Source organism: Dermacentor andersoni, chromosome 4, assembly GCF_023375885.2.
Source record: "Dermacentor andersoni chromosome 4, qqDerAnde1_hic_scaffold, whole genome shotgun sequence".
Taxonomy (NCBI): Eukaryota; Metazoa; Arthropoda; class Arachnida; order Ixodida; family Ixodidae; genus Dermacentor; species Dermacentor andersoni.
Window position 1 is genome coordinate 51,127,310 of NC_092817.1, and position 27,981 is coordinate 51,155,290.

Consider the following 27,981-nt stretch of genomic DNA (forward strand, 5'->3'; position numbering starts at 1 on the left):
GACAATTTTCCCTTCGATGAAACTTCCTTTACCCTGTAGATTTCTGTAGAGCTGATTTGCAACACATTTATTAATCTCCCTCAGTATCTTATTAAATTGACATCTCTTCTAAAATATGCTCGATCCTTGACATCCAAAAACGGGTCAGGTGATCTCCACCAGTGGTCGGCAGAATGTGTGGCCGTGGCCTTTTGAAGGGCATGCTGTGACAGTGAGGTGCTTTATGCAGCGGTGCGGTACGGGCGAGTGCCCAAGCGTTCCAGAGAGCGGGGCGGCTCTTCAGGCCTCTCGGGCGAGGAGGGCCTCTCACTGGGCAGCCCCGGGGAGGCTGACCAGTGTGCACGGGACCTCGAAAGCCAGCAACTCGCCATGTACGACATCATCCTGACCATCTCCCAGGCGCACCACGCCCACTGCGCCTACACGGAGGAAAAGACGCGCGCCCTTGTGCGCAGGCCAGCAATCTTCGTGAGTGTGCATGAGCTTAACATGGGGTGCGTGTAGCAGGGTGACGGGCAGTGAACAATGAATTGCACGAGAGTTCAAAGCTAGGCTAGTTGGTTTTTATTCAGTGTGAGGAACAGTACAGATGGCAAAACACAGGATATGCAGGGCACAGTGCATCTCTTGTCCTAGTGCCTAGTATACTAGTGTCCTAGTGCCTGTGCCCTTTGCCATGTTAAGCCAGCCATGAGTGGGCTTTGAAGCTACAGTGACACCAGAAACCAGTAGCTGTAAGAGCAGCATATAGGCAATTCAGTCATGGTTTCTTTGTTCGTCCTTAAGGCACGAATTTTCAGATTGCAGCCTCATTGGTTGCTGTTGCTATTACTGTGTCGAAAATTGTAGCGTTGAAATTTATACTTCACATAGTCTTATATAATTAGCAACTCTTAAGCAAAGCTAGCATAAGTAATCATTGCACTATTTCCTGCCCTGGTTTCTCTTTATAGAGTTCCTCCTGTCAGTCATTGCACAGCAGCTAACTTACACAAGCACCCCTTTGAAGTGCTATTCCTGTTACTACTGACAGCTCTGTACAGACATTTTCAGCACCAGTTGTAGTTTGTTTTTGTACAAAGGTCTTGAAGCCTGATTGGGTCCTCACATCTAGAATGTGTGCTTGTGCAAGCCATGTCTCGTGCTGTCATACTAAATACTTCTATTGCGATAGCAATTATATGGACACTCCAGGCACATTTCCGTCATCACCGCTGCCATGAGGTTCTGTGTCAGTGAAAGCATGTGAGGGTGAGCCGACGAACACAGTTCAATCATTCGTGCGCGAGCAACGAACGCCGCCCATATGCGTGCCCTCTCCTGTGGCATGTGAGGCACGGGGATAAGGCGAGTGAGGAGGGGCATTCCTCTCGGGCGGCTGCTAGGGTGCCTCGACGTTCTCCTCGCCTGCCACTCCATACAGAGTAGAGACAACCGTGGCATTTACTGTGGCATTGGCTACGCAAATCGCGGACACCGTAGTAGACGCCTTTGACAGATGCCGTAAGGACCCGTTGCCGGCGCTCGTGTGTCTTGAAAGTGATCTGTGACGTGGCCAAAGTGAGCACCTGCGCAGGCCTCATCTTCAAAGCGATCTGCAGTGTTTGCAGAGTGCGCATAATGCCGGTAGCTTCGTATGTGCTGTGCTTTCGACGTTTCATTCGCGTTGAAACGACAGATGCGCGGAGGTCAATTGGCTCGCGACTGCTGCCACGATTCCTAACTCTAGTGTTTTCACAGACAGTTTCCGCTGTCACGGAGCGAGATGTATTCATGTTTACCTATGCGTGCATGACACCGTGCTGGTTAATTTAATTAAAACACGTTGACCGGCTAGTTGGTTTAAATCCATGATAGAATGTGTAAGTGCGACTGAACAAAGATGTAGAAAGAGGCAGACACACAAAGACAGCGCTGTCTGTGTGTCTGTTTCTTTGTACGTCCTCATTGAGTCATGCTTACACATTCTATCATTGTTAATTTAATTAGTAAGGGAAGGTTTACAAGTTTATACGGCAATAAAACTACATGCAGCTATCTACTAATTTGCTATCGCAATCTGTGCTTCGCCTTTCGGGCGGAACTGTGGATAAAATTTTTTCGATACGATAGTATGAGGATCATTTGAGGATGCAGGGCATTATGAGGTATCTACAAAAACGTAAAGAGGGAAACATTTAGAGGTAGGTAGGAGAGGCATAGCACCAGTGAGGAAGGGGGGGGCGCAGTTAATTATATCAATGTCACATGAGAGAACCACTGCAGGGGTCAGCTGCGTGCATCGTCCTCTTTGCTTGCGGATTTGCACAGGTTACAGTGCCAACTACATCGTTCTTTAGTACTGTAAGTTGAGCTGGGCATGTTGCCGAATGGGTCATTCTCGCCATCCGTTATTTGAGGCGGCATTCACTGCATGGATTGCATCAGTCGCCAAGGTGCTTCGCGAAAAAAGTAGTCATGTCATAATAGGAGGTGGCCACTACTGCTATTGAGGGATGGCGTTGTCATGCCAAAGCAATGCGGTAACATAGGACTTACAGAATGGCCGATCAATGCGCTGCTATCTGAAGGTAACTCACTGGTCAAAGGTGTGTCGTTTGTGAAAGGCGGTGAACGCAGAAGAATGCAGAGTGGCAGGCTAAGGCAGACACTGAGAGGGAGCAGCATCAGTGTAATATGGCAGGACAGTACAGGGAAGTTTATTCAATGCAAATGCCTTGATGAATGATATAATCTTACAAATGTTATCACATTACATCTCTTTCCCAAGTTATACGTTGTCGAGAAATCTTTTTTCTTTTACTATCATAGTGAAGTGGGTCTGTGCATTTGTTGTATAGAGATTCTGCCGTTGACTTGTTCTTGCTTGTGATTTGGACAAGAGAAGGTGCGGATTTTGTGTCGTGTGTGGGAGATGCAGAGCCTGGAAGAGGTTGGGGGCAGTGGCGAGGGCCCCGGCAGTGCGCCGCAGCCGGACAGCCCCGAGCAGAGCAAACTGGGCCTGTGGCAGCAGTTTGCCACCCTGGTGACCCCCTCGGTCCAGAGGGTGGTTGAATTTGCCAAGCGGGTGCCAGGATTCCTTGATCTCGTCCAAGATGACCAGCTCATTCTCATCAAGGTATGAACGGCGACCTTCCCAGTTGCATTCAAGCACTGTCTGAAATGCCCCCTTATACCCTTTTATGACAGGGTTAATTGCAATCCTAAGGGTAAAGAAATGTGCCTTTTTCGAATGTTGCTCATTGTTCTTATTTGTATGCCATAATATCCTAAACCATCAGCACCCCTTTTGGACCTCTTCCACCTCCTGTTCTTTCTTTTTTTTTTTTTTGCAAAATATCAATTACATAAAGTATACTTGGACATCACCCATCCCACAAAAGCCCGGCAGACCAGGAAGTGCTATAGCTAGCGCCATGCACCTTAGGAGCAGCTTCCTTTAGATGTGGGAGCATTTTATTGTTCACTTGTTCTTCACAAATGCGCACATTTCCTTAATGTAAGTGTGCACCACTGGCAGATGTTTGCAGAGCACATCGGTCATTGCTTTAAGATTTTTCACTCTGGGCTTATCAACGTTTACTGCACTTATGCTGAGACATTGCTCATTTTATCCACCGCAGTTACTCAGTGGCTATAGCGTTTTTGTGTAGAGCGCTGCCGCACCCACACTCCGGTGGAGGTGAAATGCGAGAACGCTTGTGTGCTTATATTTATGTGCATGTTAGAGAACCCGAGGTACTCTAAAATCAATACGGAGCCCTCCCGTGTTAATGGGATCCCTCATAACCCACTGTACAGTTTTGAGACCTTAACTCTTTGTGGTCATGTGTTGGGCCCCTCCCGACACGTGAAAATATTTGTTCTGTTCAAATTTTGGGAAGCCCCCGACACATTCATGTTCATCGGTTATTTGGTTGGTAGCTTGCGCCTGCTTTCGGAAACTTTTTCAACTAAGAAGTTCACTGCACACAATATGCCCAGGCGAAGGCAGCACTTTCTTTCTTTGTTCCATGCTCGAAGGGATTTTCACACGACTTGTGTCATGGAGCGCCAACAGGATGGCGACGTTTTCGGCGTGTGGGTTTTTTACAAAATTCACTTGAGTTCAGTGGATCAGAAGATGATTTTAGAGCCATGGATGTGTATATTTTGCGTTCAGATGGTTAGCAAACGTCCTCTGGTGAGAGCACTGTTGAAGAAAGTGACACCAAGAACCCTACAGATTTGCAGTGCAAATCCTGTCCTCCACCCGGCAGAGTGCTTCGAGTGCTTACCACAGAGTGTTGAAGTACCATTGAGAGCCTTGGGAATAAATTTATTTTCTTAAATAAAGGACCTAACATGCGTTTGTTTACCTGAATGCTTTTTCTGCATAACGTCTAAATGTAAGAAATGGCTTCTGACTGGGATGACCACAAATTTTATAAATGCACGTGACTGCAAAGGGTTTTAAACTCAACATTCTCATTTTTTGATTGCTTATTTTTCATTGTGTAATTATTTTTACTATGGAATGACTGAATATTATGCTGTTCTTGTGTATTTCAAAAACTGTCAATGTCAAGCCATTTATTTTTGTGCGCCCTTAATACACATGATTTGAAAATGTTCGATGTGAAAGTTTTGCCGACTACTTCTACTGGGATTACCCTCTAAAATGGGGCACATTCTATTTACTTGTTTGCATAAGCTTGCGCTATGCCAGAAACACAATTGTATGAAAAAGAAACAATATGGTGCTCGCAGGCACACCAATCGATTTTGTACAGGCAAGCCGATGATGCATCCTTTGGACCAGAAAGAGAGAGGGGTCATGTATGAAGAACACGTGTGACTTAAGTACCACGATGAAAGCTGAACAGACAGTGCTGTTTCCAAAAGGCAGAAAATTCGAAGGAGCTTTCGTGGCCCAAGTAAACCATGGGGCACAACCACAAATTTGCAATGTAATATGCTTCCCAATGCTTCCAGTTCACTGACAGTTGGGGTTGCGATGAAATTATAGGGTTTTACAGTACAGCGCTGACATTTTGTTGTGTTCAGTTCTGTTCACCTGACAAACGTTGTGCGATCCTTGCAGGCCGGCTTCTTTGAAGTGTGGCTGGTGCATGTATCTCGAGGAGTGCTGGTTGGCCTCCCACACGACACGCTCACCTTCAGCGATGGCACCTACCTCATTCGGCAGCAGCTCGAGCTTATGTTTGATGTAAGTGTGCTCCCACTGCTACAGGACCCTTTGCCAGATCTGCACAGCTGTGTTTTATAAATTTGAGCTTGCTTTACCGTTTTACTAATGCTGCATCAAGTGTGGTGAAAAGTCAATTCTGCTTGTGAAAATGTTGCAAAGCTGCTGAAAGACTGAGCGGCACAAGATTGCTATCAGTGCATGCAAAAAAAATTGTCATTGTATCTGTGCTGCCCTCTCTAAGCAGCTCAAGACACTACATTGAAGTTTCGAAAAAGTTTATTCAGACAAGTTCCTAAAGCAGGTGAAATTGGCAGCAGCAGAATCCCCCATAAAGTCACTGATTTGGGAACAATGTTGTCACGTCTCTGCTGTTCCACATCTATTGTTGCATCTGTGCTGTTTCTGAAGTTAAATAATCGTTATAAAATGTGTATGTAGCCAACAAAATGTGTATACTAAGAGCAAATTTAAATGCATGCTATACCCCCCGCCCCCCTTTTTATTTTGTTGTGTCCACAGGATTTTTCAGAATTCTAAAGTTTACAGGTTGGCATGTATGCACTAAGACTACTTATGTTACAGCTCATTTACCGTATTTACTCGCATAATGATCGCACTCGCGTAATGATCGCACCCCTGAATTTTGTCGTCAAAATTAAATTTTTTTGTTTTCGCGTGTAATGATCGCTACCCCAACTTGTCGCAGCGATATGTCGTGTGCCTAATCTGGCTAATGATGATCGCGCTTACGATCTGTCGAATGCTGTCAAATGCTACACGAACGACTCTTGAAGACATACCAAGCGGTCTGCACGCACCAAACATTCTTAAGCAGATGCCCCATTTCATTCCTTTCATCACTTTCCGCACTTCCATGAAAAAAAAAAAAAAGCTACAACCTAACTTGCACTTACCTTGGCCTTATTATTTGTAGGCTTCGTAACGGTTTTGGCCAACAACAACAAAAAAGGCGCCTTTCGATTCTTCTCGTCTGCACTCGTGGGCACGCAACAAATCGCAAGCGGCAACTATGGTGGCCACGTTTACACTGATACGTTAAAAGTGTACCCTATTCATAACCGATGCTTGTAACACAGCATCGGCCCACCCTTAGTGGAAACGTGCTGTATTAGGATAGTAGTGAAGACAAATGTCGCAGTTTCCGTAGCATAACCACCATGCGTTTCTGTGTCACTGCAGCTATGCGCGCCCATCTCTATTTCTGGCCCCTCAAAGTGGACATGGCCACATTATTGTCGCAAACTAGCCGATATTAACGATATTGTTCATTGCTGATACAGAAGAAACTGTTTCAATGCACGTAATCTACTCGCAAGAAGGACAAAAATTGCATTCGGCGCGTTTGGCTTGCTCTGCTGGCCGCCATATTTGTTTTGATGTCCCGCACTGTTACAGCAGCAGCCACCTGCTTGTTGACCTGTTGTCATCCCGCAGCAAACGCAGGATGAAAAAAAAAAAAAGAATATTTTCGCAGGACATTTAACTCGCATAATAATCGCACCCCTGAATTTGCGTCAATTTTCTTGCCAGAAAAGTGTGATCATTATGCGAGTAAATACGGTGGATTTTGTACATAGCTCAGCGAGAGGTCCATAGAAAAATGTGTCTTGAAGGGACTTAATGAGACAAAGATACATACAAGGAAGCCAGAGAGAGCATAGGGGAAATTAATTGTTATGTTTAATTTAATTGCAAAAGTAATAAGCTAAAGAGAAATTAAGGTGGATGAAAAGATAAGTTACCACAAGTGAGAGCTGAACCCACATATTCAGTATTACGTATGCGGTGCTTCATCAGTGAAGCTGCCGCGGCGCCATCCTCCCGCCCGCTTTCTTTGGTGTTTGTGTAAATGTATGTGCACAAGGTTAGCACCGGAAATGCTAGCCAGTGCCGCCCACAGCCAAGGCGGTGAATGTGGAATGTCCATTTTTTAACCACAGCCATCACATAGTATGTGAGCTCATTTACTACAGGACCTGATTTTGGGGATGTGAGGATTACTTCAAGTGTTTTGTGCACAGTACATGTGGAGTTGCTACACAATTGCTCGAAATGCTAAGGCAGAGGCTGGGGAATCAACAAAGTATTAAATTTTTCACAGGAAGTAATTAAGGTGCATCAGTTCAGACATTTTGCTGTGGTCTGAAGCGGCCCCTGCTTGTCCATGTTGAAGGATTCCTGAAGCGTCTGTATCATTTGTTTTGCAGCACGACTTTGTATCAGCAATGTTCAACTTCTTTGTGGCGTTCAACAACCTTCAGCTGAATGACACAGAGATCGGCCTCTTCTCGGCCGTTGTGCTACTCACAAATGGTAAGTTATAGGACGACCATTCTGTTTGTTATGTTTTTGCCTAAACTTCATGCTTTGTGGGGTTTGGGTGCAAGAAAGAGAGTGCTGTGCTCCCCTCTGTCGCTGTTGCAGAGTGATTTGGAAGAATGTTATGTTGACGACCTTGTAGGTTGGCGCCACTTAATTATTAAAGGGACCTTGAAACGATTTTGACTATTTTGTACAAACATACCGAGTCGTTAGGGTAGGTACTTCTGATCGTTAATTGATGCATATAAGTGCTCCCGTAAAGCCTGTAATTAATTATAAGGTTTTAAAAACGTATGTTCTACCGATCGCAGCATGTCACTCGGCTGAATTTTCACCCACCCCTGACCATTTCACGCAAGTTGCCCTAACGATGTCAGTAGGGCGATCTATCCATTTGGCTGCCCAGGACGCATCATCGATAACTTCTCTAACTTTATGGTGAACCAATCTTGTTTGTAATAGTCGGAATGTTAGTTAATTTGTTTCTATAAAAACAAAATAACAGAAAGAGAATGTACGGGGACAATTTCTCACTACACTTAAGTACTTCCGGCACAAGGCGTCATCTGCTTGTGTTGCAACGTGCTTCGTGTTGACGAGAGCTCCACGGTCAGTGTTGATCTCGATCTGTATTTTCGCAAGCATCATGGTTCGCCCTTGTTGCGTTGTGGGCCGTAAACATAGTGACTGGCAATATGTCAAGCTGCGACTTTGCGTCCCTCTGCAAGGCAGCAGACAAGCGGAGTGGCTACAGTGCATTGGACTGTCGCTATTGCGCTATTGTGAAGGAATTTGCGTGTTTGCATATCCGGTATTCAGGTAAACGCAAGCACAAGCAGACTGGGGCTGGCCGTTTGACCGTGCCATTTCACGGCATGAGCAGAAGTGCAAACATGAATGGTCTGCATGGTGCAGCCACCTGGTTGTAAATGTTTAAAATGTTTTACACTTGGTTAGAGCAATATTAGCTCTTTGTTTGGCTAGTTAAGCTCTGTGCCACCAGGCGGCTGGACTGTGCAGACCGATCAGTTCATTCATGTACTTCTACGCTAAAGCTCCTTCATCAGCTTGAGTTTATACCTCCACCCGTCTTTTGAAAGGCCCATCTTGCCTGTGGTTACTGAAATACCGGACACGGTCGGCGCTACGACAGAATGCTCGCAACGCTTCGCTGCTCACTGCTTCGATAGCTCTCACTTGGGGTTGACTGCCAAGCTTCAGGCGGAGAAGTTGGAGAGACTTCGCATGCTTGCTCCTAGCCAACCGAACGTAGACGACACGACGTGCCATCATGACGCAGAGCCAGTGAAGGCGGAGCTTAGCCCTGATTACTTGGCGAACAAGTTGAGGAGAAAATGCATGGCTATGAAGGAGGGTAACTTATAATCGTCCATAGATCTCTTAATATGAGGTGCTTCACACAAATTGTGCTAATTATCAACTGTAGCTGTACACTACGCCTCTACAAAATTTGTCCGAACCATATCTGGGGCCTTTTAATTGTCCACATGCGAATGAATAGAAACTTTATTGACAGCCAAGAGTCCCAGGGTCTGGAGTATTTATGCCTAAGTACACTCAATGATTCGGACTCGGCGGGCATCCACCTAAAGTTCAAATAATCCGGAGTTTGAAATATCGGATTTACCAGAAAATAAATAATTTTGTTCCAGAAGTGTCCAGAAAAGTTCTGCAATATCCTCATTTCATTACTTCCGGAGCTACTTTCACTTTCACATGATTATTTTGTGACTAGCATAGATGCTGACTCTACGAGCAACAGCCATCTTGATGCAGTGCCATGCACGCTGTCTTATCGTAGTGCCTGGAATGATGTTGCCCGTCAACATGTCCAGTGCTAGTGACACAAAATATCACAAAAGTGAAAGGGTCTTCAAAAGTGATCGTCCGAGAATACAACAACTGAAATCTGCGAACACGTTGCTGCTCTCACATATGCTACAGATAGATGACAGTACAGTAAAACCTCGATAAGTCGAAGGCCCCCGGACCACGAAAATTCTTCGGAATAATCGGATCTTCAAATCAACCGAAATGAAGAAAAAAAAAAAAGAAAACAAGTGAGAACTTTCCTCAAAAAGAAATCACAATTATTTTCCATGTCCAAGAAAGCTTACTTGATGTAATGACTGATGCAGAATTGCTTGGCGTGACAGTTCACCGCCCCAAGTGCCATGTTAACCAGCTGGCTTACAACACGTAGCATATATATCACCACTGCTGCATTAAACAAAGCTGCAGACGATGTTCATGCATTTGATAACCGCCGCTAAAATGGGCGTGCAGGCGCTTGACTCCAAAAATACGGACTTGATGGATATTCTGGACTTCATAAATGCACGGTCAGGGTTTCCATTGAGCTTATGCGTTTTTGCAACCGATTTCTCGGACAAATTGAGGCCCCAAAGTTCGATTTTTCGAACTAAATCACTTGTTCCAGGCCATGCTATGTGTTCTTGGAGGCTGCCATGTTGGATTTTTTCACTGGCTTGGCTTTCAGTGGCTTGCTCTATAGCCTCCAAGATTGGGGGGCACAAACTATCAAAAATTGGGCCTCTTAGATTTTCGGAGTTCTGGCAGCCAAATGGCAGCCAAATGGCAGCCACCTAGTTCCGGTTCTGATAGGAAGTCATGTGGGCTGGGATACCAAGACAACCCGAACCTGCCCGAAGTTTGCAAAATCGAATGCCGGGACAACTGGCCAAATGTAAACATGCTACCAGCATGGCAGCGCCTGGCGAGGCCGGCGCGCGCTTGGCATAGTCGGCCCATTTATGCGTTGCCAGCTTGAAAATATATAGTTGCATTCAGGGATAAGATCACTTTCGTGCGATTTCGCGCGACTCGGCGCAGGATGCGTACTGGGCCAACCTCACCTTGCGCAGCTCAACAGATGGCCTCCGACGCGGCGGATGACAAGACGCGAAATTGCGCGCAAGTGATTGTATACTCGAAAGCGATAGCTCGAGGATCTCTGCTCGTAGCAATCACATCGCCCACCGGCGACATTGATGAGTTGGCGTTGTCATCACAAGACATGAAAAAGCAGGTTATCGGGTACGCCTCATACGCATAAAATTTCTTGCCGACTTGCTTGGGCTTCAATTTCAGAAAGTTTGTTGTCTCTGATGGTGCTTCTCATTTTGACCCTAAGGAGCTGGGAATGCGGCTGGCGCATGAAAATGCACACCGCCTGTGACCAGCGAAACGTTTCACACGAAAAACAACATTGGTCGCGATCATGAGAGCAATAAGCCAATGTACGTGTGTCAAATGTACCGAGTGCAATCAGTGTATTCGAACACATATCGGTTTCGAGCTGCCACCTAAGCATACGACGGTGAGATGGAGCGAACACGGGCTAGCTGCAAAGCCTTCGCTAACTGCAGAAAAAGGAGATATATACATGCACGAGATACGTGAAAAGGAACGCCACCAGAGAAAGACGAACCCAAAATGTACCGCAATGTGTGAATGAGCGTGTACAACTTGCGTGGAACACGATGCAGATAACATGCACGCGTGAGAGTGCAGCACGCTGATCACCGCCGTGATGAATCCTTCAGGACACACCCACACACACAAAAGCGTCAAACGGTTCACCACTGCTCGAATCACACCGCTTCGCAATGTGGAATGGAGCGTTAGCACCTAAAGAGATAACACTAGAAGTAAGGAAATCCAAAGATGACCGTAGACAGTTGGCTGAGCGAGGTAAAGTTAAGTCCTCAAGCGCCTGCGTTGCAATCCGTGAAATCCCCACAAAGATGGCGGCGAGTGCCCATCGCCTCTTTTAGTCGTCTGCTAGCCAGAGAATTTCTAGAGAGCAGCCAGACCAAAATCCTCCAGGCAGATTCCGGCCGCCCGCGGGTAGCCAGAACCATCCAGCCCGAGCAAAACGAACGCTCGGCGGAAGTGCCTATCACGGGGGGTGGAGCAACCTGAGAAAAATGAAGACGCTCTGGCTGGCTCTGGCAGCCCGTGGGTAGCCAGAAGTGGAAAATCGAAGAAGCCCATTGGAGAGGGAGCGCCATTTTCCGGTCTCAGATGCCATGTGCACACTTTCTTGCATGACTTCTTTTGTTGTTGTTTTTTTCAATCAGCACTATCGTCATAATCACTTAAAGCGTGATGTTATTTTTCTTCTCTCTTTCTCTTTTCTCTTTCTTCTTTCCTTTTTCTTTTTTCCTAAAGTTTCGGTTGCTATTTCGCACGTGCTGTGCCCACTGATCAGGTGTGTACACACTCGGAGACGTTGTTGCATCTTTTTGTTTGCTTCTGCAGCTTCGCATTTGTGTGATCGGTGCCACCTCTTGTGCGTCCGCGAGAGCCAAGTGGTGCGAAGTTCGTTTCTTCCATCTCCATGGCGAACTCCGTTGGCAGAGATCACCAACATGGTGACGCTCTTGTCGACTGTATAATTTAAATGAGGAGTGCCTTCGTCATCGGGCAAGTACTTGAATGTCCCGGGGGAGTCTCTAATCGTGCCTGCATTTAATTCAATTTCTCAATTACTCTTCACGATAATATTGACAACTTATAGATTCCTGAGCACTAATCTATCACTTCAGCTGGACTTAATATTTTCCTTTAGTGTCCCTTTCAACTATTGCCCAATAGGTTCCTATGTCACATTTTGCTAGGTAGTGTGATAAGCAGGTTGAAAGGAGGTGCCAGAGAAGATTGAGGGTGCTATCCTTGCCCCTTGTGTGTGCAGAGCGCAGCGGGCTGTACGACAGCAAGGCCATTGACATGGGCCAGAGTCGGCTGTGCGAGGCGCTGCGGCTGCAGGCGGGCCGCAACCACCCGGGGGACCCGGGGCTCCCTGGGCGGGCGTTGGCCTTGCTGGGGCCCCTGCGTGCCCTGGGGCTGGCACACGCCCGGCACCTGGCTTGGCTGCGCCCGCACTGGCATGCCTTGCGCCTGCCACCACTCTTTGCGGAGATCTTTGACATCCCCGCTGCACAGCCGCAGACGCCACAGCAGCAGCAACCGCAGCAGCAGCAGGCAACAGAGGACTCTGCTGTGGCAGGGACAGCTGCTTCTTGAAGGCTGCTCTCAGGTACTCTCCTTTCCCTTCATCAGTGTGTGCACTAGGGGATCCTTTTCCAAGCAACACTCGACTCGTGTTGCTTCAAACTCTCGTAGACCACAGATTGCTGCTTGAATTAGTGTAGGCTCCTAGCACAAGAAGCCAAAAAACAAACGCACCAAGGACAACACAGGGGGAATTACTTGTGCTTACTACTTGAATTAAAGAAATTATAAGTAAATGGAAATGAAAGTGTATGAAAAAACAACTTGCCACAGGAGGGGAACGATCCCACGTCTTTGCATTAAGCGTGCGAGCCAACTTGCCACAGGTGAGAAACTATCCCACGTCTTCGCATTACGCGTGCGAGCAACGCACGCGTAATGCGAAGATGTGGGATTGTTCCCCACCTGCGGCAAGTTGTTTTTTCATCTACTTTCATTTCCATTTATTTATCATTTCTTTAACTCAAGTTGTAAGTACAAGTAATTCCCCCTGTGTTGTCCTTGGTGCGTTTGTTGGCTTCTTATGCTATGATGAATAAATATCGGGCCCCTCGGTTAACCCTTTGCAGGCTGCTAATAACACAAGTCATCTACACTATAAGTGGTGCTGCACTGCAACCAAAAATGGTCAGTCTCAATGTTTGTAACACATGCCATGTCCAAGAAAGTAAACAAAGCGACCGTATGTGTCTGACATTGAAACATGCAAACGAGATCTTTGCATGCTTTTCATTTTGCTAATGTTTCTGTGTGTTGCACCTATGGTGATCGTGGCTTTGACAATGAGCATTTCCACCAAGCAGAAATCTACTCTGCAGTGGTTATACTGTCATCTTGCAGAGACTGATTTGTGGGAGGCAAGAATGCTTGTTGGCATAAAAACCATCGTGTGCTTCTAGATTGTGTCTTAGTGTAGTTTGATTAGTGAGATTGGCATAAAACCTTAAAACAAAAGCCAGAAGTTCACACAAGTCTAAAAAAAATATTGAGAAGGGATCTTCTGCGAAGATGGTAACAGTTTCAACTCGAGAAACAGTTTGCTTTCCAAGTTCTGTTGTTCAGATATTTTCATGCAAAAACACAAGTTCATCAACATTTTTTTTACAATGCTTAGCAGTACAGAAATTTATTGGCAGACATTTGCTGAATTTTGTTATTTAATCTATCTGAAATTTTGGGATGATCGAGGCAACAAGAGGCATCTTGTGTTCACCCATCACACAGCTCTATGAAAATCGCTCGCTGTCTTGTGCAGATGTAGACGTCTCGTGTGACCTTGATTGCAACACCAGCAGTTTAGGCTGTATTGTACAAATTCAGCATGGTGCTACTTGTGCTTACACGTGAGCTTATTTTTTCAATGAACCTCTTATGTCCGGAAATTGCACTAATGAACTCGGTAGACACATTGGCTGTAATTGTCAGCTGGTCGCCCACAAACCTGAACACCACTTCTATGGTGCTCAGTCATGCATGTGGTATCAGGCCTGATCACCGATGAACAGAAAGCTTCTTGTGATGGTTTATAGCCCTCCACATGCCAACCAGCTGTAAATTTTTACCATGGCCCCACTGCCTTCACTCTTGGGCCTAAGCAGTGGTGTCGTTGACTGATGTTACAGTGTTGCACCAAATCTAGGTAGATCAATTCGCAGTGGCCCCATGGTTCTTGGGAACCTGAGAGATCGCCTCACCAATGAAAACGAGAGTATAGGGGACAACCTGAATGGTGCCAACTTGCTGCATGGCCATCATTTTTCAAACATTATGCGGGCGGAGATCATCTATGAAAAATTTCGCAAAACACCATACGGTGCCTGAAACTTAGTGCCTGAAACACCATACGGTGCCATTGTTACTTATTAGTTCAGTAGAGAATGTGGTGGTGCGAGACCATGTTAGAATAATAAATAAGGTAAAAAAAATTGGGCAGCCACTATAAGCAAATTCGTCTTTGGGTTGTCGTAGCTATCATCATTGTTCTTGGCAATACAGAAAAACCTCGTTAATTCGGACTCGTCCTCTGGTCCCAGCAGGTGCATGCATTATTTAGTGCTATCAAACTCTCGTTAATTTGGACATATTTGGCCACACATTGGTTAATTCAGACCATTCTCGGAGCTCGGCGAGTGCCGCAAATGTACCATGCAAAAGAGCAAAAACAGCGCTAGCGTCCAACCGAAACGAAGTGGCGGCATCTGCATCACCATAGTCATCAGTGGAAATAGTACATGAATGACAGCAACACCACAACGCTTTGTCCCTATTTGCACCTTTAAAGCCTTTATTCTCGCGTTTACAGCCGCGGATAACACCGCGTCAGTCACATTCCTTCATAACTGCATAGTCACCATCCATGAGTGCGTTGATAGCGACCATGGTTTCCTCCGCAGTTGTTGCAGCAAACTAGGTAGTTTCATTTTGACTCGGTGCATTTGTCGGCCGAGTGCCTTCACAATCGCGAAGTTGCCGTCCGTGATTGCATCGATAGTGGCCGTGGTTTCGTCCGAAGGGGTTGCGGAAAACATTTTCATTTTAACTCAGTGCAAAGCTGTCAAGGTTGAAGAGCACTGGTTACATTGTGATAAAAGGATGACCTGTTGGCGGTCAGCTCACTGGCTAAAAAGTAATCGTGATGTGTGTGCGGTAGTGCAAAACTGTTTCTCGTGAAGACGCACGCCACGGCCACGCTGTGAAGGAAGTCGCGAGGCCTACTTTGCTGCGAGTGCTAACCAGTCACGAGATGATGTGAACTGCAGCTTCCGCACTGATATTATGCAAAATAGAAACATGATTTGCTGGGTCATTCAGTAAATAAAAGTGTGTTGACGTAGCATATATTCATTTATTGTTTTCTTGACACCCTCAGTATTTCAACGTTCAGTTAATTCGGGCATTTTTCACCCGCCGCGGTTGCTCAGTGGCTATGGTGTTAGGCTGCTGAGCACGAGGTCGCGGGATCGAATCCCGGCCACGGCGGCCGCATTTCGATGGGGGCGAAATGCGAAAACACCCGTGTACTTAGATTTAGGTGCACGTTAAAGAACCCCAGGTGGTCGAAATTTCCGGAGTCCTCCACTACGGCGTGCCTCATAATCAGAAAGTGGTTTTGGCACGTAAAACCCCATAATTAAAAAAACAAAAACAAAAAATTAATTCGGGCATTTTTTTCAGTACCGTGAAATCCAAATTCACGAGGTTTTACTTTACACCTTGTTTACTGAAACCAAAGCCATCGTTTGTACATGTTTTCAAATTTACCATAAGAACCTGCACATATTCTGAGGGTTTTTCCCCAAATCTTAACATGTGAAATTTCTGCCCTGTACTATGTTTGAATCGCAAGAATTTTCAGCCCGAATTGACAGTTCCGGTTTCGATATTGCTCAGCACTATCATCATCCAGGTTCTTGCGCCCTCATCAGTTGCCATTGTAAACCACGCTGACTTAGCAACAGCCACACTTTGCATGATCTCAAGACTGCAAAAGCAGTATTAGGCTACATTTAAAAGAAAAGTGATTGTAGCTGCTGAAACCATTGGCAACTGTGCTGCAGAGCTGCAGTTCGGTGTGAATGAGCACAGCGTTCGTGGTTGGGTGAAGCAAAAGGAAGCCCTCATTGTGTGCAGCAGCCTGAGAATTTGTTTCTGGGGGCTTAATAATGCAGCGGTTCCTGAAATTGGACTGGACCTGACACACTTCATTCAAGAGCAATGAGCTGCACACCTCGCTGTCAACATCAAGCTGCTGCAAGCAAACGCAAAAGAGATTGCTAGAGAAAAGAGCGTTCTGCGGACGGACCCAAAGCCAATTAAGCACTAGGCATCTCATTCTATGCACTGCACTGATTTTCTCTACGTCGGCGCACGTCAATATCACAGAAGCTGCCAGAAAGCTACAAAGAGCTGCTTCTGGACTTTCAGTGGCATGTGACTTCGCTTTGAAAGTCGTTCAACTTTCAGCTCAGCCAGATCAGCGATGCTGATCAAATGCCAGTATATCTGGACTGGCCCTCGGCACTAACGGTGCACCAGAAAGGCTCCAGGCTCATTTCCGTGAGGTCAAGTGGAAATGAGAAGTAATGTTGTAATGTCACCTTAATGTTGTGCTGCACAGCAGACTGTCGCAAGCTTCCCCCCTACGTGGTATTCAGACGGAAGATTCTGCTGAAAGAGGACAAGCTTTAAAGAAAAGTTGTTGTCTGCTGTCAAGAAAAAGCACTGGTGCTTGTTTGGATTAAAGTCTGTATGTTGTTGGCGATCCAGAGCACTGCTGGAACTCCCATCACTAGTTGTCCTGGATGATTTTCTCTGTCACATAGCTGACTCGGTGAAGCGACTGCTGTGCAGGTCCAGCGCTGAGCTCGTCATCATTTTGGGAAGGATGACATCCCAGCTGCAACCACTTGATGTGTGCATAAATAAGCCATTAAAAGACTGCATCAAGCATTGCTGTATGGGGTGGATGAGGTCGGGAGAGCCTGAAGGTTCTCCTACCAGACGACTGGAATCGGCCTCTTTAGCAATGCTCTGTTCATGGATCACTGCCGCTCAGGCATACTTTCCCGAGTAGCTCGTCCATCGTGTGTTCACGAAATGCTCGTTCATGAACTCATTTCTTGGCACTGAAGACAAGCTTTTATGGGAGGATATCTCTGGCAAGGGACTCTCTGAGGAAAGTGCAGTAGACGGCAATGACTGAAGCGTGGAGTGCAGTAGACGGCAATGACTAAAGAGTGAAGTGCAATGGAAATAAATGCTTTCAGTGACTGTTTTTGTCAGACTATATACAGATGAAAACTTTTTTATTTCTGTTGTCCCCAAATTATACCTTGGACTATATACACGGGTCTGAGCTATATGCGTGTTTTTACAGTATATTCATTTGTTCCAAATACTTTAGCAATAATATTGAATATTTGCACAGCCTAGTAAATGGGAGTCCGAAGAGGCCACATATGAATATTGTTTCTTGCACTAAGTTTAAATAAGACTGCGAGCTTAGTTGGCAAGTTATTGAACTCTGTTTTCAGTTCAAGTGCCGCCATGAAATCATGACTCCTTTTTTACTTGCTGTGCTTGTTGGGCTAATTCCATGCAGCAGGCAGAATAAGTGGCCACATGTGACATAGGACTCACTGGGAGCACTATACACACAACCTCAAAAGCCACATTGCACATGGCCGATTTCCTTGGCGTTCCAAGTGATGTTACTAATTGTGGACCTTATCTAGAGGGTGCTGTTGGCAATGGAGACAGATCACTTGTGGCTTGGTCCTTGAGCAACTGATCCAATAGCCTAAATGTGTCAGTTTGAAGTGTGTGCTGAGAGGGTGACACTAGGGGGGGGGGCAGCACTTGCTGCAACATTGCTGTTTCTTTACGTCACCCATATCTTCCGGAAAGGGCTTCAGTGCTGAATTTTTGTTGTGGCCACTGTTTGTGCAGGGGTCACTTTTCCATGTGCATGCAGCATGTATTGCTGCTCATCAGAGCTTTCTCATAAAAGTACCTGTCCTGCTCTTTACAGGTAGCCCATCTCAACAGGGCCGTCAGTCCTCACCAATGTCTTGAGTGGTGTGGATCCGGACAGATCCCGTGAAGCATCGGCAGACTCCTGCGAGAATCTCATTGTGGGACCTTTTCTGTCCATCATCAGTAATTTATTTCTTCATGTCGTGGCCACGGCACAAACGACAAGCCCGCAACCTTTTTGCGCCGCCTCGAACTGTGCTGTCCTGAGGACCTTCCTGGAACGATCGCCTTTCATGGACGTCTCGTAGGCATTCCTGTTCTGGGGCAGACCACATGGGTGTGATAGCACGGAAATGCTATGGCTGTTTGGGATCTTTAGATAAATTGTACGTGGGCGAAAACGCGAGGCAAGGTCTGTGTAAACAACCTTGGTGAGCAAGTTTTACTAAACATGTCTTGGGTATAGGGAGTCCTATGATGCCAGCTCCTACAATGGAGTGTTAACACATAACCACACAGGACGCCACGCATGAGAAGAATGAACATGCTCATCTTGATGCAAGTGTTCAATTAGGTTGAAACATGACAGTCCCGGTTGTACAGAGCTTGCCCAACGTTCAAAGATTACCAAAAGTCCACTGCAGCATTTAACAGCAAAGCTTGAAATGGCCTACTCGGTGCATGATCATTCTAGGTTTCACTGTAAAATATGCGATATAGCTACACTCAGTCAGCAAGAACAACTCCGGTGAAAACAGACAGGCTTTTCTTGTTAAGTAGAGTTTTACAACTGGCCTGCCTTCATTTTAGTGTCCTAGTTGGGTGCATTCATTGAGGTCTGCGTGTGAGAAAGCATAGTATCAGCCCAAGGTGTGTACTTGAAAGATGAAAAAGCAAGGTGATTTGGTGTGCGTTCAAACTGTGCTTGTAATGTATATAGTGTACAATATTTTAGGCAGCATCAGCTCTCCATATTATTTGACTGTCCATAGCATGGCTCCACTATCGTCCGTTAATTTAAGTATCTTGTCATGCAAAATGTAGTAGGTTATGTTTAGTTAGAGTGCCAATTAGGCCTGCATGGTCAGTACTGTGAAGTTGTCAAGTAAGTTTTCTTTATAGTAGCCGACAAATTCTTTTATGCTCTTTTCTAAAATATTTCGGAATCAATTATTGGGGGGAAAAGACACATAGGGTAAATATGGTTATCATTCATTATGAATTGCCGTTTTCACTTCAAGATTTGATCAAGGCCGGCCGTAAATTGCCATATTGGCAGGAGATGATGCGTCTTTGGCATATCTAGCACCAACAAGATTAGTACGGCAGCTATAGGTATAGGGTGTGTTTGTGCAGGCCAGCCAAGTTCAAATTATCTGGCGAGGGACAATTTCGGGATCAAATTAATGAACGTTTCGGCCCACAGAAATGTACGAGTACCAGACAGGGCTTTTGGTTGAGATCAAATTAACCGAAAAATTGCAGTTTTGCCCATATTATAAAACAATTAATGTGACAGCTGGCACAACATTATGCATAGCAAGTCTTGCACTGGTTTGTCTGGCACCAGTTGGAGTAAGCATTTGCAGATATGCACGTTGATTTAGCTGACAGAGTGAAATGTGATAAGATTAGTTTTCCATCAGTTAGTTTTTCTAGAGTGCTCGGTTTTTCAGCAATCTGAGATTTCCACTGTGTCTAAAAAAATTCGTCAGTGTCCGTAGTACCTGGCAAAAAATTATCTGGTAGCTCTTCTAGCGTCGCAGATAAGTGTGTCGTGTGTATTTTTGTGTAGCTGTAATAGGTTAAGCTGGTGTTGTGTGTATGGAATACCAGGAGTGACTGATGGCATATGTAAAATAGGGTATACACGTTCGTGAACATTCATGGTTTACCTTCTGAGCCTCCTCCTTTCTTTTATATAATTTGTTTTAATGTTCCATGGTTGCATTCAAGCTGGACCATAAGTGAACAAAACAGATCACCATCTACTCCCTATATGTGCATCAGTTCACCACCAGCATTGCCTGCACATTTTGTGCTTGTCTCTCTCCTTAGAACCTATGCATGAAGTCATTTTCTATACATCATGGTCATTGAAGCACGTCAGGAACATCATTTTGGTAGCAGTGGGGTCATCAGTCTTATTATGAACCTGTTCCATTTCACTGCCAATAAATCTTCAAAAGGCCTTTGCAGGTTCAGCTGATGGCGAGGCAATTCTCTGTTTGCCTTAAAAACTTCTAGAAATGTGGCGATGTTACTCTGATGCAAAAGGAGAACAGCATTTCAAATAGGTGGCGAGTGTAACAGCCACATTTGCACTTTTCCATAGTTTTAGAAACCCGTGTGCAAGCTTGCAAAGTTTGAGAAAGAGGGAGGTGACTTTACTATCTGCGCTCAGAATATTTATACAACAGAGCACTATGAGACAGGTCACAAGCATAATCACTATGCCGTAACACAACCATTAAAAACAAAAAATATAGTCATTTTTATTTTGTTTTTAAAGTAGCAGATGCACAGGAGTGTACATTATTGTGCAAATGCTTTTCTGTACACCTGTGTGCACAAGGCAGTTGTTCCTTCTTAAAAGGTGCTTGCTTTACCCCTTTTTCCCCGAGTGGTGCTTTCTCTTGTCTTTTCTTCCATCCGTCTGCCCCAGAACAGGATGCTAGTGCTTAACGCATCATGGTGTGCCTGTGCTCAGACTACTGCTGTGTTCTCCAGAGTATCCAGTGTCGCTGCTGAACATGCACTTTTGGAGGCAGCCGCAGTGCAGAGCAGAGCACCACCTTTTGAACTGTGCAGAGGAGGCCACCCATTTTGCCATGCAAGCACATGCAAATGCGATGCTTGCTTGGAACACCTATCAGCTGCCTCTTCTTGAGCTCTGCAAGTGAGTGTGGCACTCAACAGGGCAACTATGTCTGCTGCCACTGTCCCTCCAGGAGCTGGGCTCAAGTAATGGTGGTGGCGGAGGCTGGCGACATCTTCGAAAACTATGACAATGATGTCCTCCCTCATTTGGTGTCCCGTGGAGACTTGCCCCATTTGTTGATCAGTGAGTGTGTGTGTGTGTGTTGCGTGCGTGAAGTTGTGGTTCACTGCCAAGGTCTTGCCCAGCCTTCATTCTAATGCATACTACAGTTGCTCACTGTTCTTGTGGTTCATTGTTACCCGAGCGTGATTGATCGCAACCATTTTTGCCCTCTTCAAACTCATCGTCGTAATCTGCTTTAGGTTGTTGATTGGCGACGTAAGTTGGGGTGCAAGATGCTAACTGCCCAATACTTGTAGCTTTGGCACAAAGCCTGGCAACAGTGGGTTGGCTTGTACACTGAGGTGTACATCCTTGTGTTTTAACAATGCCACGCAAACATTGGCCAGCAAGTAAGTCAGTGCATAGCAGAATAGCAGAATTGATCAGCCTTATCACTGTAGAAATTCTTGTCTTTCAATTTGTACGACTTCTCGTCCATTGGCACCAAGTAGCCAACCCTAACGATAATGGCTGTTTGGCAGCATGCAAGCCCTGGAAAATGACAGAAGGAATGACAGTGGAGTTGCTTTTAGACATGGCACCAGGGCAACCTATATGTGTAAGAATATAGCTGCTTTTATAAACATTCATTAACTTTCTGAAACTATGCTGGCAAAATGGGCAACGTTTGGCGTTTCATGCCATTTGGATGTGGTGCCTGCATCGAGCTCCTATTCTTTCCTTATTTGCATGAAGTACACTGATAAAAAGGGTGAAAAAATAACATAATTAATTTAGAACAGAACAAACCATGAACAAAAAAAATTTGTTAGATTGGTTAGTTATGTTGCACCTGTTACAGCATAACAGTTGTGCGTAAAGGATACAGACACAAGAAAGAACGATGTCCCATCATTCTTTCTTGTGTCCATGTTCTTTTTGCACAACCCTGTGCATACTTGCAGTGCAAGAAGTTTGCTGCACATAATTGCAAGAAGTTCATTGCAGCTCCTCCTCGCAGAGTGGCTTACTAGGTGATGCTTGTGCCACCCGAGATTTATGAGTATGCACTAACTTGGCCACCTTTAAACAGCACTACCATGCTGACTTGCTTAGCTATCAGTGCTCAAGCAACATTGTTAAAAGGATTTGAAAGATGTACACCCGTACTGGTGTGCAAGCTACCCTCTGTGAAAGTGGGAACTCATTATATGCACTGTCCACCAATGTTCACTTTGCCAGCCACAGTTTGTTTTGCGTGGCACCACGTATGCATAGGCAGCTAAGAGTTGTGGTGGTTGGTGGCGCAACATTCCAGTGGCTTAAATAATTTGTCAATTACAATACTGCCAGACGAATTTGTGGCCTTATTTTCCGCATGAGCTTTTGCGTACTTGGAGCTACAGCACTTTTTCATCCATGGCAATGTAGCTTTGGTCCTCCTCTTTGTTTTCATGAATTGTTAGTACCCGAGTGCAGTTCACCCGGTGCTTATAGGAGTACTTCATATGCCTGCAGAAAAAGCATGACATTTCCCCCAGAGTTCTTGCGTTCCTTTTGTTCCGTCATGGAGTTTGTGTAAATGCTCAAGTTACTACAAGCCTTTGTAGCTGCTTGATATGCCACAGTCACTGGCAGTAACCATTTTCTATATTCATGCTGGTATATGTGTATTAGATACGAGGATATAGTCTTTTGACAGAGCAGTGAAAGTGATTTTATAGAAGCTGTTTTGAAGTTGCTGTTTGAATGTGTTGGTGGCAAGTGTGGAGGCAGTCATGCCATACAAGATTGATAACATCTACATTAAGGTTGTTGGGCGGGCATTGGTTTTTCACTCACAAATCAGCCTTTGCACACATTGCTATGTAATCATGCAATCCACATAACAATCAAAATTAAAAAGTTCCTTTTTTTCCCCCTCTTTTGTAGTCCGTAGACAGTTCGGTGGTCGGCTTCCTTAAACACAGTCGTGTACATTACGAGATATCCCTGTGAATCAAACTTTATACACTTGAGGTAAAGTAAAAGCAGATTTTCTGTTCATAGCAGAATTCTGCACTTCGTATTGCACTTGTTGTACAGAGCCTAAAAAGCAAATGTTGATTGCCCACTGGAAATGTGCTTTTGCAACATGCTTTTGCAACATGCTTTTGCAACATGCTTTTGCAACATGCTTCAAATGCACCCATTGGAAGCATAAGAGTATGTTATCCTGTCGTTAACTTTCCCTTGTGCGGCTCCCTTGTGCAGTAGTTTTGTACATTTTTAGTGTTTTACACTTCAGCTAGGGCAGGTTTTATGCTGTAAAAAAAAGGAAAAAAAAGGTGTTGTAAGCGACAGCTTTTAGGATACAATTGTTTTATGTTTTGCTTTGAACCTTCTGCATACTTTACTGCAGACAAATCCGACTTCTTGTATGCGGAGACCATCTTGCAAAGCTGTAGGTAGCCGTTGTTCGTCACCTTGAGTGTGTCGCTGTAATTTTCAAGGGTCTGTACCTGTTTCGTCCAGAGGCGTGATTGTTGGTCGAGAGCCCTTCCACGTGTTAGAGCACTGTTAATACTTGAATGTTTGTTCTTTATATTAAAAAACAAAACAGACTTGCCCATATTGTGGAGGCAAGTGGTGCAGGTGATGTGTTATACATGAGCAGTCAAGTGAGCAGTATGTCTTGCACGTCTCATAACTGTTGCAAGTGTACTTGTTGTTCTGTGTATAGTTTAGGGCTTTTATTTTCCCCCCTACTTGGCCCACAGTTCTTTTCTCCGTTTTGAGAAGGCGTCCCCACACAGCTCAGGTGAAATCTGCACCACTGCAAAGCATTTAGAATCTCGTTTAGGCAGCTTGGCAGGAAAGTGAGTGGCAGCACAAGGCATGCTCAGTGCCGACTTCACAAAAGAGGAAATGCAAATAAGATGCAAAAGGAATAGATATATGCTCGGCGCTTGGCTGCGGGACAAGTACTCCATTACTACAAGGACTGGCATTCATCAGTTACAACTGATTTCCCACATGTCACTTGCAGTTAATTGTATACTTTATTATAGGTGCCTGTAAAGAACCCCAAATTGTCAAAATCATTTTAAAATCTACTGTACCATCTCTCGTAACCCAAGTGTTCCTTTCGGTCAATTCTTTTAAGCGGTTAGTCACTGTAGTAAGCTTGCAGATATGCTCGCATGAAAATGGCTTTCCAAATGTACAGTGCTCACGGAATGAAATGGGACACGGAACATTTAGTAGAACCATACACGTGTGCAAAGTACGCGAGAGCACCATGTCATGTCGCTAGGAATGTGGTTACCAAAGGTGACGAGGACTCTGATGTAAGTGTACGCACCGGAATTACGTCGATGTGACACGAACTGTAGCCGGTTGAAACGAAAGTATGCGCATTACTTAGCCCTAAATTGACGCGTTTCATTCCGTGAGCACTGTACATCCACAGGTCAGCTTTTTGCAACTTCACCACAGGTTCGGTGTCAAAGAGGCAAGTCAACTTTAAGGCATCTCGCAGAGAGCAGGTTGTCTCAAGTCTATAAAATTTTGTTGATTAAAGGTATGTGTGGGCCATAGTAGTAGCACTCTATGTGAATGGAACAGGCTGCTGCTCTATGCGGATGCTGAGCATGCTCTATTGCTTGTGCCTTGTCTTAAGTTTATCTTTCACCAAGCCAATGCCTGTGGTACTACTGGAGTGCCACTCCTTTGCTTAGTTGTTCTTGACCAAGAGGACAAGTCCCAGCTGGTGATCATGCTCACATTCCTTTGACCCGTCTTTAAAAAGCTTCATACAGTCTGTAAAATAAATTGTATGTAGAACTTGCTTGGTCCATTCACTATCAGCTTGTGCTTACTTTGCAGCGCAATGGTGTTCCAAGGCAGCCGTCTGTTGATTGGCATATCGACAGGTTTTTTTTTATTTTGGGTTGCTTTAGTGGCAGCTGAGTCACCATATCTCGTCCTTCTTGGCCAGTGGCAGTTATGCAAGCTGCTGGCCGATGGGGCTCTATCAAGATGTGCATAACTGGCACATTTTTCATGTCTGTGTAGTGTATTTCAAACTATTTTTCTTCTTTAGTTTGTTCTACACCCCAACCGGTGAGTAGGCACCAGTGAGGAGACATGCAGTGGCACAACCCAAAATATTATCACTGCCAGAATCATTGTACTGGGAATGTGGCACAATACATTTTGCTCACCTCCTCGTCTTTGTTTTCATTGTGGAAACAGTGTCAACAGGTTCTCTGTACTAGTTGTTACAAAATAAAGGAATGTCTATTCAACCCTGTCCACAAAGTGTTATGGTTGTGTATCTTGAAGCTTATGCGTAGCGACTCGCACTGAAATTCTGAATGGGAGAACCTGCCTTTTCCACAGGAACTTTCAACCCCAGTTGTTTTATGAGAACAGTACTTCACAAACATTGTTTGTGCCCTCAGCTTCAAGCTTTGCCCCACGAGTTAGTATACCCTCACACCATGATAGGCTTCCGATCCCGCCTGTAATCGCAGGACGTCGTGCTACAACTGAAGAACCAGACCTTTGACAACACAACAAGAAATACCAGAGCCATCCTAGGGTTAGATGTGGAGAGAAAGTTCCTGGTAGGACAGGGACTTGCATGCAATGGTGAAGCCAAGACAGCAGTCGGACGGTGGTTGCACAGTCAGCTGGACAATTAGTACCACAGGGGCATCTCAAATTTAATGCTGCGATGGGACATATGGGTCTGAACAGGCGTGGGAATTATGTTGAAAAATAATGTAAGGTGGGTAGAATAGGACATTGTTTGTGCCCACAGCATCAGGCTTTGCCACACGAGATAGTAAAGTGTGGTGCAGGTGAAGAACCGGGAACAGTATTGCACACCAATTTATTCATGCATTGTGACCTCGCTTGCTGAAGGAGGTCACCCTGTGCCTTGAACAAGTGGTCATTGCATGTAAGAAAAAGGCAGATTAGGGCAAGGTGCCTCAACACACGAGCAGTACCTTTCTTCTCAGCCAGTGCCATTGCAGTGTATCCCACCAGTGTTTAGTGCCAGTTTTATCCTACGTGTGCAATATAAGAAGACTGTAAAGCCTGGTTATGGTTCTCAAACCTCCAGCTTTTTTCATTGCCATGAGAAAACTTCAACAAAACTGAACATGAAATCAGTAGACTGACTGAGAGAGCTGGTGGACATACGTCATTCTCAAATTAGCATGGGGCGGAAATATTGCGCTACAGCCACAGCCTTGGGAGAGGAGAGTTCATCTGTGGCCAGAGGCAGTAAAATTGACCCAACTGCATTTTCTTCCGCGTTAATATGGAATGTTATGTGTTTATTGCCTCTGGTGAACTATTTCTTTTTTTTTCTTTCACATTTGTGGTGCCAATCTTGTCCCATGTCTGTCATTTCCTCTCTTGTAGCATAGCTGTATTCTATAAAAATGCAGTGCTCGGAACATTTTCATTGTCATCATCAGCCTGTTTTATGTCCACTGCAGGACGAAGTCCTCTCCCTGCTATCTCCAATTATCCCTGTCCTGTGCCATCCGATTCCAACTAGCACCCGCGAATTTCCTAATTTCATCTCTCGACCTAGCCTTCTGCCATCCTCGACTGCATTTCCTTTGGTACCCATTCTGTAAACCTAATGGTCCAACGGTTATCTAACCGGCACATTACATGACTTGCCCAGCTCCATTTTTTTTTCTCTTGATGTAAATTAGAATATAGTCTATACCCGTTTGCTCTCTGGTTCAAACCGCTCTCTTTCCGTCTCTTAACGTTATGCCTAGCAATCTTTGTTCCATCGCTCTTTGCGCGGTCCTTAACTTGTTCTCAAGCTTCTCTGTCAGTCTCCAAGTCTCTGCGCCATATGTCAGCACCGATAAAATGCACTAATTGTATACTTTCCTTTTCAATGATAACGGTAAGCTCCCAGTCAGGAGCTCACAATGTCTGCCGTATACGATCCAAACCATTTTTATTCTGTGAATTTTCTTCTCATGGTCAGGGTTCCCTGTGATTAGTTGACCTAGGTAAACGTACTCCTTTACAGACTCTAGAGGCGTGACTTGCGATCTTGAACTCTTGTTCCCTTGCCCAGTTATTTATCATTATCTTTGTCTTCTGCATATTAATCTTCAGCCCTACTCTTGCATTCTCCCTGTTAAGGTCCTCAATCATTTGTTGCAACTCGTCTGCATTGTTGCTGAATAGAACAATGTCTTCGGCAAACCGAAGGTTGCAGAGGTATTCACCATCGATCCTTACTCCTAAGCCTTCCCAGTTTAATAGCACGCAGTGAATAGCATTGGAGAGATTGTCTCTCCCTGTCTGACCCCTTTCTTTGAACATATTGAAGCACCCATTTATCACTATATAGTTCGTCTTAATGCTTGCCTTTAGTGTCCAGCAGTTATTTTTATGGATGTAATAAGAGTTTCTTACCAAACTTGCTAGAAGAAACTCGGGTGATACAATTGTTCAGATACCATAAAAATGATGTACTATAGCACATGGAACCCACCATGGTTTCTCAGTGGCTATGGTGTTGGGCTGCTGAGCACGAGGTTGCGGGATCGAATCCCGGCCACGGCGGCTGCATTTCGATGGGGGCGAAATGCGAAAACACCCGTGTACCTAGAGTTAGGTGCACGTTAAAGAACCCCAGGTAGTCGAAATTTCCGGAGTCCTCCACTACGACGTGCCTCATAATCAGAAAGTGGTTTTGGCACGTAAAACCCCATAATTTACTTTTTTTTATAGCACATAGATTTGTCTAATCTTTGTGCTTGTGGCTTTTGACATTCTTCCACATTTATTTTGTTTCATGTACCTTTATTGACTTAGATTTCCAAGCAATCGTATCTCTCTAAATACATAAATGCAGTAAGACTGCATGCGTAGTCATTCCAAATTGCTGCATTTACAATAC

General features: G+C 45.0%; 1 protein-coding gene across 2 annotated transcripts in view; it reads left to right on the forward strand.

Annotated features, from left to right (window-relative positions):
* The window catches only part of Eip78C (Ecdysone-induced protein 78C), a 122,119-nt gene extending 96,767 nt beyond the window's left edge, over positions 1–25,352 (forward strand). For both annotated transcript variants that reach the window (XM_050184301.3, XM_055073735.2), the window contains exons 4-9: positions 230–468; positions 2,921–3,118; positions 5,084–5,209; positions 7,420–7,525; positions 12,273–12,617; positions 18,123–25,352. In XM_050184301.3, coding sequence (XP_050040258.1) covers positions 230–468; positions 2,921–3,118; positions 5,084–5,209; positions 7,420–7,525; positions 12,273–12,604 — 1,001 coding nt within the window. In that variant the 3' untranslated portion in view covers positions 12,605–12,617; positions 18,123–25,352. The remainder of the gene's footprint in view (positions 1–229; positions 469–2,920; positions 3,119–5,083; positions 5,210–7,419; positions 7,526–12,272; positions 12,618–18,122) is intronic.
* Positions 25,353–27,981: the final 2,629 nt, after the last annotated feature.